Source organism: Gasterosteus aculeatus, chromosome 15 (assembly GCF_964276395.1).
Source record: "Gasterosteus aculeatus chromosome 15, fGasAcu3.hap1.1, whole genome shotgun sequence".
In the NCBI taxonomy this organism is placed as follows: domain Eukaryota; kingdom Metazoa; phylum Chordata; class Actinopteri; order Perciformes; family Gasterosteidae; genus Gasterosteus; species Gasterosteus aculeatus.
Window position 1 is genome coordinate 5,872,853 of NC_135703.1, and position 13,370 is coordinate 5,886,222.

At 45.2% G+C, this 13,370-nt stretch overlaps 1 protein-coding gene across 2 annotated transcripts; it reads right to left on the reverse strand.

Moving 5' to 3' along the window:
• Positions 1 to 707: 707 nt before the first annotated feature.
• Positions 708 to 12,887, reverse strand: ift43 (intraflagellar transport 43 homolog (Chlamydomonas)). Of its 2 annotated transcripts, none has more exons than XM_040199159.2 (9): positions 12,571 to 12,887; positions 11,360 to 11,461; positions 8,865 to 8,935; positions 6,375 to 6,410; positions 5,667 to 5,713; positions 2,410 to 2,482; positions 1,621 to 1,696; positions 1,440 to 1,502; positions 708 to 1,184 (listed from the first exon to the last, which is right to left on the reverse strand). In XM_040199159.2, exons 1-9 carry the CDS (start codon positions 12,613 to 12,615, stop codon positions 1,074 to 1,076), a joined length of 624 nt encoding a protein of 207 aa, XP_040055093.1. In that variant the 5' UTR covers positions 12,616 to 12,887; the 3' UTR covers positions 708 to 1,073. The 2 variants fall into 2 exon arrangements, with proteins under 2 accessions (XP_040055093.1, XP_040055092.1); XM_040199158.2 differs by having other exon boundaries at positions 1,612 to 1,696; positions 12,571 to 12,734.
• Between the last annotated feature and the right edge of the window lie 483 nt (positions 12,888 to 13,370).

Consider the following 13,370-nt stretch of genomic DNA (forward strand, 5'->3'; position numbering starts at 1 on the left):
AAACCAACAAGAGATTGCTTCGCCGCTCAAATATTCCGACACACACGCGTATTCTGGGCACAAATATCCCGTGTGACAGCTTCGTCCTGAGGTATCACACTTGATGAAGTTGATTCAAGGCCCATCTAACGAAAAAGAAATCCAGATCTATTTGTGATGGGCAGTGATTGAGCTGTTAGATGCATAGATTACGAGTCCTTGAGGATTTTGCTGTGCATCTCCAAATGTCTTGAGAGACTGCAGGCCGCCTCAGAAATAAACCTAATCACAATCTGTAAATGTTACAGCTGTTTCTCTAATAGACTTGGCTTGACTTTGGAGGCCCGCGTTTATATTCACACGCATGAACCAAAGGCGAGGCTGAATGCTGATACTACCCAGCGCACGCTGAAGGCACATTGTACGAAGGAAATCAGATCAAACTCTGCGCAGCCCGCGTGGATCTGAGAACGTACGTATGGCTTCCCGCGGCCTCGAGATTCAGCGTTATCACATCGCTGTAATGAACTCGTGTCACTTTGAGGAGCGCGCACCCGACACCGTCCGCGGCCTTACATCCATTCCTCTTTATCCAGTAAAAGGTGTAATGTATGCTAATCCCCCAGGTGTCAATAGGAACTCTGTTCAATGCATTTGAGATAGTAGTGAAGAAAGGGTTGCTCTATCGAAGACCTGCAAGATAAAGTCAATGGCACAGTCAATAACAATAAGGTTGTAGGCTTTAATGAGGAATGTTAATTTGAACACAATCAACTGGATTTCAGCTTAGCTGATTATCAACCTTGGACTTGTATGAGGGTGTTGATAATGCCGCCCGTACAGGAAGGGCGTTTGTATCTGTGATGGCTTTTTTTCACAGCAGCGTTTTCACACAAAATGGGTTCGCCTTGTGGCGGTTTAAGTTAAAAACTCGCTTAACAAATAAGGGCACATTTTCAGCACTGTTCACTGCCGCAGCGAACTTTATTCAGAAAATACAAGAAACACGGTATATACTATATAAAAAATATACATTTTGGAAAACAATTAAAGTAACTATAACCAAAGTCACAGTCACAGTCCGTAGCTCCGCCTCACGTTACAGGCAACGCGGCCTGCTCCTCGCTGTCTCCTTGATCCCATTCCATCATCAGCTCTGAGGACACCTCTGTAAACAGATGATCCCAGTCCCAGCTCACATCCTCCTGCATAGCAGAAAGACGGGGTGGGGGGGGGAATTAAGAGAGGCCGGGGGAGACATTCCAAGGAAGATAGCACGCGGAACGGGGAGCAAAGAGAGGAGAATGGGGTGAGGAGAGCAGAGGGTGTTAATGTACACATCATAAATCTTGATTACCTGGGAGACAGAGCGGCTACCTCCCACGGTGCTCCAGAAACAGCTGGACAGGCGTTCACCGGGAGCCCACAAGCTATATTTACTTTTAAAAAAAATCACTCACCTCCTTCACCTCCTGTTCTGGTGCTAAAACCTTGGTTAGTAGCTTCAAGTCAATCTCTCCATCCTGGAGAAAGATCGCAGGCAAATTCACTCAGCTTGCACCAACAGAGGGGTTGTTGGTTATGAAATGAAGAGAGGCGAGAATATTTAAGAGACTTGAAAAAGAAATGCACCTGACTTACTAGGGTCTGGAAGGCGGAGTAAGACCTCAGGTCGTTGTCCAGATCTCTGTAGGTCATTACCCGGTTCACCTGGATGCTAACGGGGGTCACAGAAAGTCAGAGGACACTTAGCCGTTGTCCTGACTGAAGTGCTTTCACGCTACATGCAAACTGCGCACCGAGTCTGCGGAGTGGCTTTTTAGAAGTTTGAGGTCTGTGCACAAAGGAGCACCAAGACTGGAAGCAAAGGCCATAGAGAGCAGGAGATGGTTGCCAAGTGGTAAACGCTTCAAATTGAAACCCAGCTGCTTATCTGTGGGTTGGAATTAAGTGTGGGGGGCGAGGGGGGCGGGGGGGGGGGCTCTCAAAGTGGCCGGGGCCTAGCAGTGCATGCCAGTCCTACTTACTGCACATTACACGCTACATTGCCCCCGCAATGAGTTCAATGTGGATATTATCTCGCACGGAGAGCAAGCCCCAGCCTAATAACCTCCACCGCTGTCATAGCCTTGCTACATATTGGACACATGTCGGCGTGTCTCTCACTGCCCTGTAAATCAAAGGCCGCCGGTTAGTTGAGACCCTGGTAACAGAGTTGCATAAATCACACCAAACTGGTATTTCTCTATTTTTGCCCAATAAAGTAAGACGCTCTGCAAAGGCACCAGTGGAGGACGGGTAAGCACCGAAGTCACCACAGCAGGCGACCGATCCAAATGGATCTGGGGACACAATGTGGGTATTCGTGTGTGTGTGTGTGTGTGTATGTGTGTGTCCTGTGTGAGTGATAACAGTCGAAGGCGTCACTACCTTGGTGGGGCTGCAACTTGCATTGTTAGATCGTCTTCCTGTACTTCGTCGAGGTCCGGAATCACTGGAATATCTGAAAACCAATAAACAGAGGCCGTCACATTTTACGAACAATCCGATAACATAAAAACGTGCAGGAAATAGGAAAAACGGATCTGATTTGCAGCCAAGTGACGGAATCACTGATGATAAACGCAGAAAACCCCCCGTGTGCGGCTGCAACATCTTTGTTTGAATACGGGTACGTGTGACCAGGTCTGTGTGGCACTTCCTTCCCCTCCCTCCCTCCTTCTCTCTCTCTCTTGTTACATTCTCATAAGAGCTGCCCTGTCACAATAGCCATGCGGCCATGAATATTCAGGAGGCGAGGCGGCAGCTCTTCGTGCTGTGAGAGGGGCGCTAGCCGGGGGCTCCCCAGAATGCACCCCCTGCTACCTTAGCATTTGGGCCCTGTCAGCGCCGGGCCGCCCCGAGGACCCGCGGCGGCCGGCGGGCCGACCTCCGTGTCCACTCTGCCACTCCGACCGGGGCGGCATCCAGCCATGTGCAAGAGTATTTGCTCGCGGGCCCATCTGTGTGGGGTCGGAAGTCACAGCGCGGCCTGGCAGGAGCCGCGGTGCCAGGAGCCGCCGACCCGCTGCTCAAACAGTGGGAACCCACTTTAATTGGCAAAACGCAACAGGACAGAGGATGGCTCTGCTCCCGAGAAGGACGGGGTAAACTTTCACAGCGCTTTTCAGACGGACATTTGTTGGAGCGGGGAAATAGAACATTTTAAAAAGCAGAACTAAGGAGAGAGAAAGATCGAATGTAATTTGACTAAATGAATCTCTATTTAATCATTACAATGAAATGCAAGACTCATTATATCATGTTATATTTATCATATGAAGTCAACTGCATACAGAGGAATGGACCTAACATAACAATCAATGAAGGAGAACCATCAATCATGTCAGTACTATTTTACTATAATTTTTTTTATAGACCGCTGACAAAAAACTTCCATCTGCCCTCAGAGAAAACGCGTTAACCGTGGATGCGATGGAGGATTTACCGAACCATATTTTTTTTCGGGGGCTGCGCGTCCTTATGGGCTCGACAGCCGAGCGATGACGGTGAGAAAGAAGCACGGAACACGCTGAGAGAAGAAGGCAGGGCTGGACTGCACGGAGAGGCTTGTCAGTAATCTCTAACCACACTGCTGCGCCCTGAAGGGAAAGTCAATAGAGGAGCTAAATAGAGGTGAGGAGATGGAAGTGTGCATCTGATGCGAGGAAATATCTCGGCATCTGTGTCATTCCTTCAAAATCAACTCTGGGAAATAAACTGGAGTTGCAGAAAACATTCATTTTTGATGGAAAACTAAACATTTCACTTCTCCATAGAAGTTACGGACTGTTGAAATGACGAGAAGCTTCTGTTATTTTAGTTTTTTATCCTACAAAGCCAAACCGATCAACTTTGAGTAGATCAAAAAATAAAAAAAGCTCACCCTTTGTTGATAACTTATTTCTTTCTCTTTTTTAATTAAAACCAAATTAAAAATGCCAAGCTCGTTTAGCCGCTGACAAGATTCATCTGTGTTTCTGATATCCAAATAAATGCGGGTGCGGGTACTTCATATTCATGAGGCCCCGGTGACACGCCGCGCGTGTAACTATCAAAAGGTTGATGATTTGCTGCGGGAGGGTAGGGGGGGGGGGGGGGGGGGGGTAGGGGGGGGTTGTAGACATGCTCCCGGGCAGGCACACGCCAGTCAGTGACTTTAGAGATCCGGGCATCTACGCAGGCGTCCTGCTCAAATGACTCCCCGGGTACGGGATCCATTTGAAAAGGACTCCAGAGGGGGACAATACTGGACACATCGTAGGCTAAGAGGAGGACAGTGGCAGATGAAACGGATGAGCGTTTTTTCACCACGGCCGCTATTTTGAGTGACCAGCAGGACGCTGTGGGGGGGCAGGTGGTGGGAAGATGGGTACTGGGCTAGCATTCTCTCTCCCCCTCTCTCTCTCGTCCTCCTGTGCTCGTAGCCGGTGGACATAAGGGATAAGGGCAGGGGACATAATCAAGATCGCAGGGGCTATCTCACTAACCCTCAGCACTGTAATTTCCAATGGCCCAGCCTGCGGCTCTGCATTAAGAGGTCTCCCTCCACAGAGTAATAATCTTTCCGCCGGCCTTAACTGCTAGAGAAACCAAACCTCTGGACTCTTCAATTAACCGGCCGTTTGAGCCAGCGCGTACTCCACGGTCACAGACAATATGTGTGTGTGTGTGGAAAACGTAATAGATATGTGAAATGTTTGAACCCTTATTCTCGAGACATTTAATTTAAATTGAGCGGTAATTTGGGCATTTTTGACAAAAAAAATTAAGTTAATAAAAATTAAGTTAAATTCTGCACTGCATTAAAGATAATGTAACACTTGGGAACAATGCAACACTTACTTTAGAGAATTGATCATTTCTTTTTTTTATAATTATTTTAAATATTTATTTAATGGTTTGTCCAACACAGTCCTCATGAGAAAATAATTTGAATAAAATTACTTTTACAATTTTGACTTTATTTATCAATTTATTTTATTATAGACAGCATTGTGATCTGCAATTGAACGTGCATTTTTTGTTTAGAACGTGCATATCATCACATTTATTTGTGAATGGCATTTCTCGAACCTACTGGAGACACTTGTGTGTGGAAGTCCTTCAGCGTTTCATGCTGCTAATCTTTACTGAGGCAATTTGATCCAATTTCCCCAGCTGCCTTGTGCCACAAAACAGAACAATTATTCCAGGCGAGTTTAGCTGAAATTTCCCCCTCAGTTCTGACATTGTTTGTTGGGCCCTCAGGTGACTCACTTACCGCTAGATCTGTATTCTACCTGACACTTTGTGTGCGCGGTGTGTTTGTGGCCGACTGTGTCGCTCCGGGTGGGGAGGGGAACACTTGAATCCTGCCTCGGAATATTCCCCATCACCTAAAGCTCGGACCTAATTCAACGAGCACGTCCACCGCTGACACGGTGTCACACGCCGGCCAACGGGATGAACGCAGAGTTTAAACAAATGAATCCGTAATGGACTCAAGGAGAAATATGTTGCGAGCGGCGGTGAGAAGCGATGACCTGACCGCCTGCTTATCTGCTCCACTTCCACAGGAATAATGCGGCGGGGAGGCGCTGGAGGGGCTCCTCTGTGCCCGTGAGCAGAGGCACGGGGTGGGGGGGGGGCAGTGAGGGTGCTCTTACCTCCTTCATCATCTGATCCCTGGGGAGTTTGCGGTCGCAGGCGGCGGCTGTGGAAACAGAGAGTGTGTGAGAGCGCCGACTATTTCATGCTTTGAAAGACGCAGCCCAGCGGTGAGGTCGACACTGAGTTTGAGTGAGTTGCCTCTTGGGTTCCTTTTCTTTGATGGTGGGCTTGTTTTTTTTTTGTCTCATCTTGAGAACGATGGTGCTGTGAGACGTCACTTTGCTGTGTGGGGGAGGGGGGCCGGACTGCCAGGCCTAAACAAGATCGTCTCTAGGATTTAAAACAAAAAAAAACGAAGATAACAGCTGGAGCTGAATAAGTATTACTGAGCAAAGCCTCGGTCTCACTACAGCCGCTAAGGCCCAGCGGAACATCGTCCTCTACCTGCTCGCCTCATGATGTCTATTCTAGTCACAGAATGATGTGATGGGGGGAAAAAAAGAGAATAACAGGAAAACTTGGCTCCTAAACGCAGTAAAAGTGATGACAACTCAGTCACGCTGTGTTTTTAATCACGTTAAGTGATTGTTCTTGGAAGGCGAGGATTAGTTGCGACCAAGGACGAAGTGAAAATACGGCGCTATTTCCACTTTACTGCGAAGGGAAGAAACACTTAAACTGACCTATTTTAAAACCATACACACAAAAACGTCATCCTCCGGGAGGACAATGAAATAAGTATATGCTGGCTGAGGGAAACTTACTCTTCCAGGTTTTCAGCTGCAGGTCTTCTTGAAGATCTGTACAACAGCAGAACAATGTAGAATGAATCATTAAATTACACACTAGTGATACAGTATACACACACACCTTTGGGTCACATGGTTAGAGACATAAATAGGATGTATCATACATCCTCTCCATCTGTATCTCAGGATAGTTATTCCTGCTGTATCAGACACAGCGGGGTCTCCTCGTCTGTCTCAGCCTCGTCTCCCGCTGGACCATTTACACGGCTCAGCTGGAGCAGAGCCCGTCAGACACCAAAATACCGTGTTTTGACACTTTGCTGCCTCAACATAGTAGTTTTTAGCATTCCAAATCTGTTTTAGGAAAGGTAGCAATCCAGCCAGACAACAAGGAAAAAACATTTTCATATTACCTGAGAAGTAGCATAACAAAGGAATCAGCGCAGATATGTTTTGGTGTATTTTCATTAGTAACCCCAAAAATGTGTATGAGGAATTTTTTTCCTCTCATGCATAATCCTTTGACTAGTTCTCCTGGTTGAGTAGTGCCCCCTATTGGTGTTTATATAATAGCAACAGTCTTTTCCTTGCTGTCATTTTCATCCTTTCATGCTGCCAAATCAAGTTGGTCTGCACTACTGATTTCCTGCAGCATTGATTATTAAAAGTGTGTCGAAAAACAATCAACGAAAGACATGCATATCATAGTGCCCGAGTACCATTGATGGGATTAAAACCACTGCAAACTAATAGCCGTGGACAGAGAACATTAGAAAGAAAGTAAATAAAAGCTTACAATAAAAATAGCACCTTTACACCAACTCTGATTCCTACGTTCATTCGTGCAGGAGAGGGTGATCCCTCAGTATTCAGGAAGAAACCTTCTTTCCCTTTAGTGAAAAGTTAATCTGCGGGGAGTTTTCTGTACAGACCGAAAAAGCCTTAAAGGCTGATTTGATTTGGGACTTTGGGTTGTATAAAAAAAACTAAAAACAATTGGAGCTTATCAACCCAAGGAAAATATTGCTCGCACAAAAAAAAGAAAACCAGACAGCGGACCTTTGAGTACAATGTCCCCTGGAGTGGACGGGGACATGTGAATACCCTTCTGCACCACACATCAACTGTCATCCATCGATGGAGACGTGCATTTGCTCTCGGATAACCATTAACTGATCATTTCTTTTTTTTTTATCAAGGTGGGGAGGGGGGGGACGTAAAATAAAAGGAAAGGTAGACTTTGAATAGATCGAATGAAACACAATCAGCAAACCAATTCTCCAGGAAAGACCAAGAGCCTTGAAGATACGGGAGCCCGGCCGGACCAGGCGGAGAGGAGCTGAGGGAGACTACCTGCCTGCCCTTGGACTGTGTCCTGTCTGGGGGGGTGGGAGGAGGGATGGGGGGTGGGTGGGGGGGGGGGGGCTGGTTGGCGACACTTAAGACACATTACAGGCCCCTTGATTAAGACTCATGTAAGGCAAAGCGATAGACATGGTAAAACTGTCTGGAAAAAGTTGTTAGGGATAAAATATATTGTGACAACCGGGCTTCAAAGGTTCATCAATAAACTGACAGATCATTTAGTGTCAATTAGAAGTGATAGATCGACAAATCCCGGGATTTCGGCGCCGGGATTAGTGGGAGGAGGGCGGCGGTGATTGAGCGCGAGGGGTGACATTGAAGGGAGAAGTCCTTGCCGGTTCCAGGGGGGGCCATTACTTACTTTGTTTCACGGAGGATCAATGCGCACGCAAAACCCCCCTTTTACACCTCCTGTATTTCAATCGCTCCCAGGGACAAGGGCCCGAGCGGGGTTACGTAAAAGCAGAGAAGCGACGCGCTGACCTTCTGCGAGGGAACAAATATCTATCGAGTTTTCCCTGCTTGCACTAACGGTGCAGTAAACTAAGCAAATAAGCACAATTCGGCTTCAATACTTGTTCTTCTCGCCCCCTCCGAGGCCGAATAGGCGCACGCGGTGGCAGGCGGACCTGGTTGCACACCACAGTAACGCGCCTTTATGATGATTAAGTCATGAGGCCACATCTAGATTTGGATTTGTCCGTGGTGGACGGCGCTTTTGGCAAACACCTCCCATCTGTTCCGAATAATTCCACACGTTCTCCAGTGTTGTGCTCCCCCTGTAAAAGAGCAGACTGCAGTGGTAAGGGGTTGATTAAGTGGCTCGAACCCCCCCCCGTGATGAAGTGGCTGGCTGACTAACAGTGCCCTCCTGTGGCTGACGCATTAACCATGTCAATTACCGGCCCGCACGCAGATGAAGACGAATGGAGAGTTGCCCGCTCAGACGGGCTCCCCGACCCCCCCCAAACCCCCCCTAACCTTGTTGATTCACAGCGCCGAGTGCCAAATATGCACTGATAAATAAGCTCATTCGACAGCATGAGAGTTCATTAATAACACGTAAAACCGCGACCACTGCCTGACCGTCGACGCCTTCAGCGTGGCCGCGGGACGAGGAGTAAAGTTGAGGGTACGTACCTGGCAGAAGCAGAACCGGAGCTTTCTTCGGCCCAGCCACCCTGCCGCCGGGCCGGTTTAGGGGGAGGACCCTGAGAAAAATAGCAAAAGGCTTAATTCAGTGAGTACTCACTCGCATAGAGGATAGATCAATCAGAAATCTTAGCATTCTAACCGTTATTAGGTTTCATTCTCGTAAGATGGACCATATAAATATCCTCTTTGTGTAAGTTTGAGTTTTAGGAGTTGTCGTAAGTGTATGTCGTTGTTTGGTATAGTGATGAAAAGGCCAAATTGTTTAAGTAAAAAGAAAAAGTGGAACTGTGCCATAAGGTGACCCTCTAGTCTACAACAGAAAAAGCAAACTAATTACACTTCATACAATAAAATGCCAGTTTGATTGTGCTACTTTGGTATGGGGATCACATAAACCAAGGCTCATCTCTACGTGGCGAGCTGCCAGAAAAAAAAGAAATGTCCTGAACGGTAAACCGATGCACGTGCAGCAGAGTCAAATGCACTCCATTGTTGTGCTTATTGTTACAGTTCTCAACAGCGAGCATATCCAGCACACATGGAGGAGTGTGGGAACTGCCAGGGCCTGTAAGTCTGACCCTAAAAATAGATCCAACAGGAAAAAATTGACCCTCTCCCTCTCATTCTTTCATTCTTAGAATAGTAAACGGAGTAAGCATCTCGATCCTGAGACCGGGACCCTGAGACCAGCACTTGAATGAATGAATTCCTCAGAGCACAAGAGGGTGGGCACTAGACAAATGAAGAAGAGAAAAAAAGAAGAAAAAAAAAGGCACAACATTTCTCATTACTAAATTGGGTCTGCAGAGGACAAAGTGCTCGTGAAGAATTTCTTTCGTTTATGATGAAAGAGGAAATAATCTTTCATGGCTGGTTCCTTCACCGAAGCCATTTATGAATCTGAATGTCACCATTAAGCAGGGTAAAGGGAGGGGGGGCGACTCTGCTCTGCTGTATATTACCATTAATCGAGAGAGCTGAGGCTGAACAAGCTCACTCAACTTTGGGTAATTAGTGACTGTCTCTTTATTAGGAACAAAGGGGATTATAATAAACGCAATTGAGACATTTTAAGTAACATTAGAAGAATAGCTTCAAGTGATGTAAAAATCCATCTCATGCCCAATGTTTGGTATTTCCTAAAATTAACCATTTTCATGAAAGTAGGGTCAAATATCTATGGGGGTAATAAATACATCCTGTGACAGTTATTTCACTACAAAAAAATGGAGGGGACCATAAGTGTCATGAGAAACAAAACAGATCCGCGCCTTAAGCTCTTCATGACCAAATATGAACCTCACAGTTGTAGTAAAATAGTTATAGCTGTTGAGGCAATTAGCTCAGCTCTCGTAGTTGCTATTTCAGGGCCCTCTGGGGGTCTCTAGGGGAAGGGACTCGCGGTGGCCAAACCCTACGAGCCCATAAAAGCGAATGAGCCTTTGTCTGAAAGGATGTCAGGAATGTGACCAATCATTTGGGTATTTTAGGCAGGAGAGGCCCGGGTGGATGACCGAGGACTGCAAATAATCCACCAAGTCGCACGACACTCGGGAAAAATGTATTGCATGCGCACAGCGGGTCAGAAAGGGCGCGAGAATACCGGTTCATACATTAGGGAAATTGGCCTAGTTTGGGAAGATTAGCCTAAAGCTAAAGCATTGCAGGAATGTTTTTGCTTTGGGAATGTTGGCTGGTTTATTGTTGCCAATCCAAGGGAAGTGACTGATACCATAAATGCCAACAACCGGGCAGTGAAATTGTTTGATATATTTTAACTGTCACTTCGGATTTGACTTATCTTGTATACGTTTGCCATATATTTAGTCTGAATCTAGCAACATTAATTCCAACATGTTTGAAGAGGCAGACGTCAGTGAGAAGGGTTGGAAAATATCTGCGACAAGCTGGCAGCATAACAAGAAGATTTATGAAAATTGATGATAGAGCCGTGTGGATTTTAGTGACGTAATCTGCTTGTTTTTCAATCTGGCCGTTTCAATTAGAGTGTTCTAAAGATTAAAAGGGTTTCGGAGTTTGTACACTTTAAAACATCTCATGCAAGTACATCAGATCCAAAACACACAGCTATATAAATAAAAAACAGCTGTATATGCTATGAAAATAAATATACATCTATACTTCGTAACATGTGCTTTTAACAAGGCTGCTGAAATATAAAATATGGTGGCTCTCAACCCGCCTGGATGTCATATGGGAGCAAATGAGGTAAAGCAAACAATCAAGGTCACTCATATTAAAAGCACAATGTCTGTGAAGCTAAGAATATTGTCGATGACATAAAAGAAGCAGCAACAGCAGAAGCCATGCAATTTCACCACTTTTTTTCATGCTCCCTACCTCGTTGTCCTCCTGTGATTCATGTATGGGATAAAGCCAAAGTCAATATTGATGAGGATTTTTGTGAGGTTGAATTATAACATGCAACAAAATCTTATTTTATTCACATGTTTACGTACTTCTCCCATGGAAGCAGATGTCGAGGACTTCCTAACGTAACGGGAATCTTCCAACGACGATTGGTCTGCTGCAAGTCGAGCTCTTCGCCCAGACTTTGCAACCTGGAAAATGTGCATTATTTTAAAATTGGAAATTGATATGTCATAACACCAAAAAATGGCACTTCAACCGATAACCATACACTGTGTTGAATAAGCAGCAATTCTGGAAATGCACATATCCTTTGTAGAAACTAGTTGTCTCATGTGCTGTAAACTCAAATTGTCATACCATAGAACATCTAAGTGTGAAATATGTTCTTTCTCATTGACGGATCTGAAGGTACTTTTGTCCTAAGTGGGACCGATATGTGCTTAGTGCATAGTGATGTGGATATGGGAGGAACAGGACATTTCATGCCGGTCAAGGAGAGTAAAGTTGAACTTCTCTTAGGGCGATAGACTTCAGTCTACGTGGTTGACGCAGCAGTTAACAAGGCAAGATGGAAGAAGTGATGAGAGAGACCAGTGGACATGCTAATTTATACCTCTTCCTTAATGATGTTATTAACAATTGGGGCAGGGGGTTGTAAAATATAGATAATGACTAGTTGATTATCTATTTTTGCACTGTATTTTAAAAGGTTACATGACACACTGTGACACACTGGTGTATTTATAAAAAATCTCATAATATTTCCTTACTGTAAACCAAGGATAGTTAGGTGAAATACAAATAATCTTTTGCAAGTGGGTTTGATTCTCAAAATATTTAAAAAACCCGTTTTGAACAAGGTGGTGTGGAATTAGAATTGCAGTGTATTGTTGATTGTTGAGTTTAAATAAGCCCTTACAACCTAACGTTGAGTTAAAGGTTTAAACTTTGAACTGTATGTGCATGCAGCTAGCTAGCAGTGCTAACCTCTCACTTAACCTTAGGTTAGTTATCCATATCGTCATACTAACAGACAAAACGACCCGCTTCCTTTGTTCAAAAACAATTAATGCCTCTTTACTGGTAAAATAGCTCCTTTATAGTAGCTTTTATTCACTGGCTGTATAGTACACTAATGCCTTACATTAGCTTAGCAACTAAAGCTAACTAACGTTAGCTAGCATTAGCCTCGTTGCAGCGTTCCAGAACGCTCCCAGCTCCATGTACAACACGAGCATCTAACGTCACTCGTGCCTGTTTGACCTCACATATAAAATGAAGCCAACGAGTCACCTACATTTTTTACCGATCCAACATTTCCGAGCTGAAAGTTGTCATCCATTTCTCTCCTCCTCACTTGCTTGTTACCACCGGGGGCAGCCTGCGTCTTCCTGTTTACAAAGAAGCGTCACGTGGCAACGCTCTCCATGGTAACGCCAATCAGACGGAAGGTTCGAGGATAAGTCAATCACCATGACGTCTCGCCAGTAAGTTTATTAAATAATGAACACAAAAAAATGCTATACAAAAGGTATACAAATAAGGTGCTAGACAAACATTTGATTTGAGATTCAAGGCACCGTGCCTTTCATACAGAAGCATGCAGTTTTGGGTGAATGGTCGGACCGATCATTAACTCAGTTTTGGGTTGTACCAGTGAAAACATAAAAGAGGAATAGAGGAAAAAATGATGTCAGGTTAACAATCAGAGTTGTAGGCTTCCTTTTACCAAACAAACATCATCGTTCCCACAACTCCCAAGCCATTTTTCCCCCAAACAAACTCTATCACGTAGAGCCTCGTTAGATTATCTCATTTAATTCAGGCCTGCGCAGTCCACATCAAACACTGCACATGAGAACGGACAATATTCACAATACTTCAATCTCTTAAAGAAAATATTTGATACCTGAAGTTATCGCTGACATCCACTGGATGGCGCTGCTCTGCATGTTTTGTGGTTGCCGGGAAGAAGCTGAACGGTAGCAGCATCCAACAGATCACAGCAGCTGGTTGGGCTCCTGTGCACCTTCAACATCATTTGATATCTTTGGCCATAAATGTGGATTTGTTTTTTGTTTTTTCAAAACTTTGTTA

Coding starts and splice junctions, on each gene's coding strand:
- ift43 (XM_040199158.2), bottom strand. CDS start 12,615: ATGGATGACAACTTTCAGCTCGGAAATGTTGGATCGGTAAAAAAT. Junction 6,411..8,864: donor TCCGGTTCTGCTTCTGCCAG/GTACGTACCCTC, acceptor GCTGTTGTACAG/ATCTTCAAGAAGACCTGCAG. Junction 1,185..1,439: donor CAGAACAGGAGGTGAAGGAG/GTGAGTGATTTT, acceptor TCTGCTATGCAG/GAGGATGTGAGCTGGGACTG.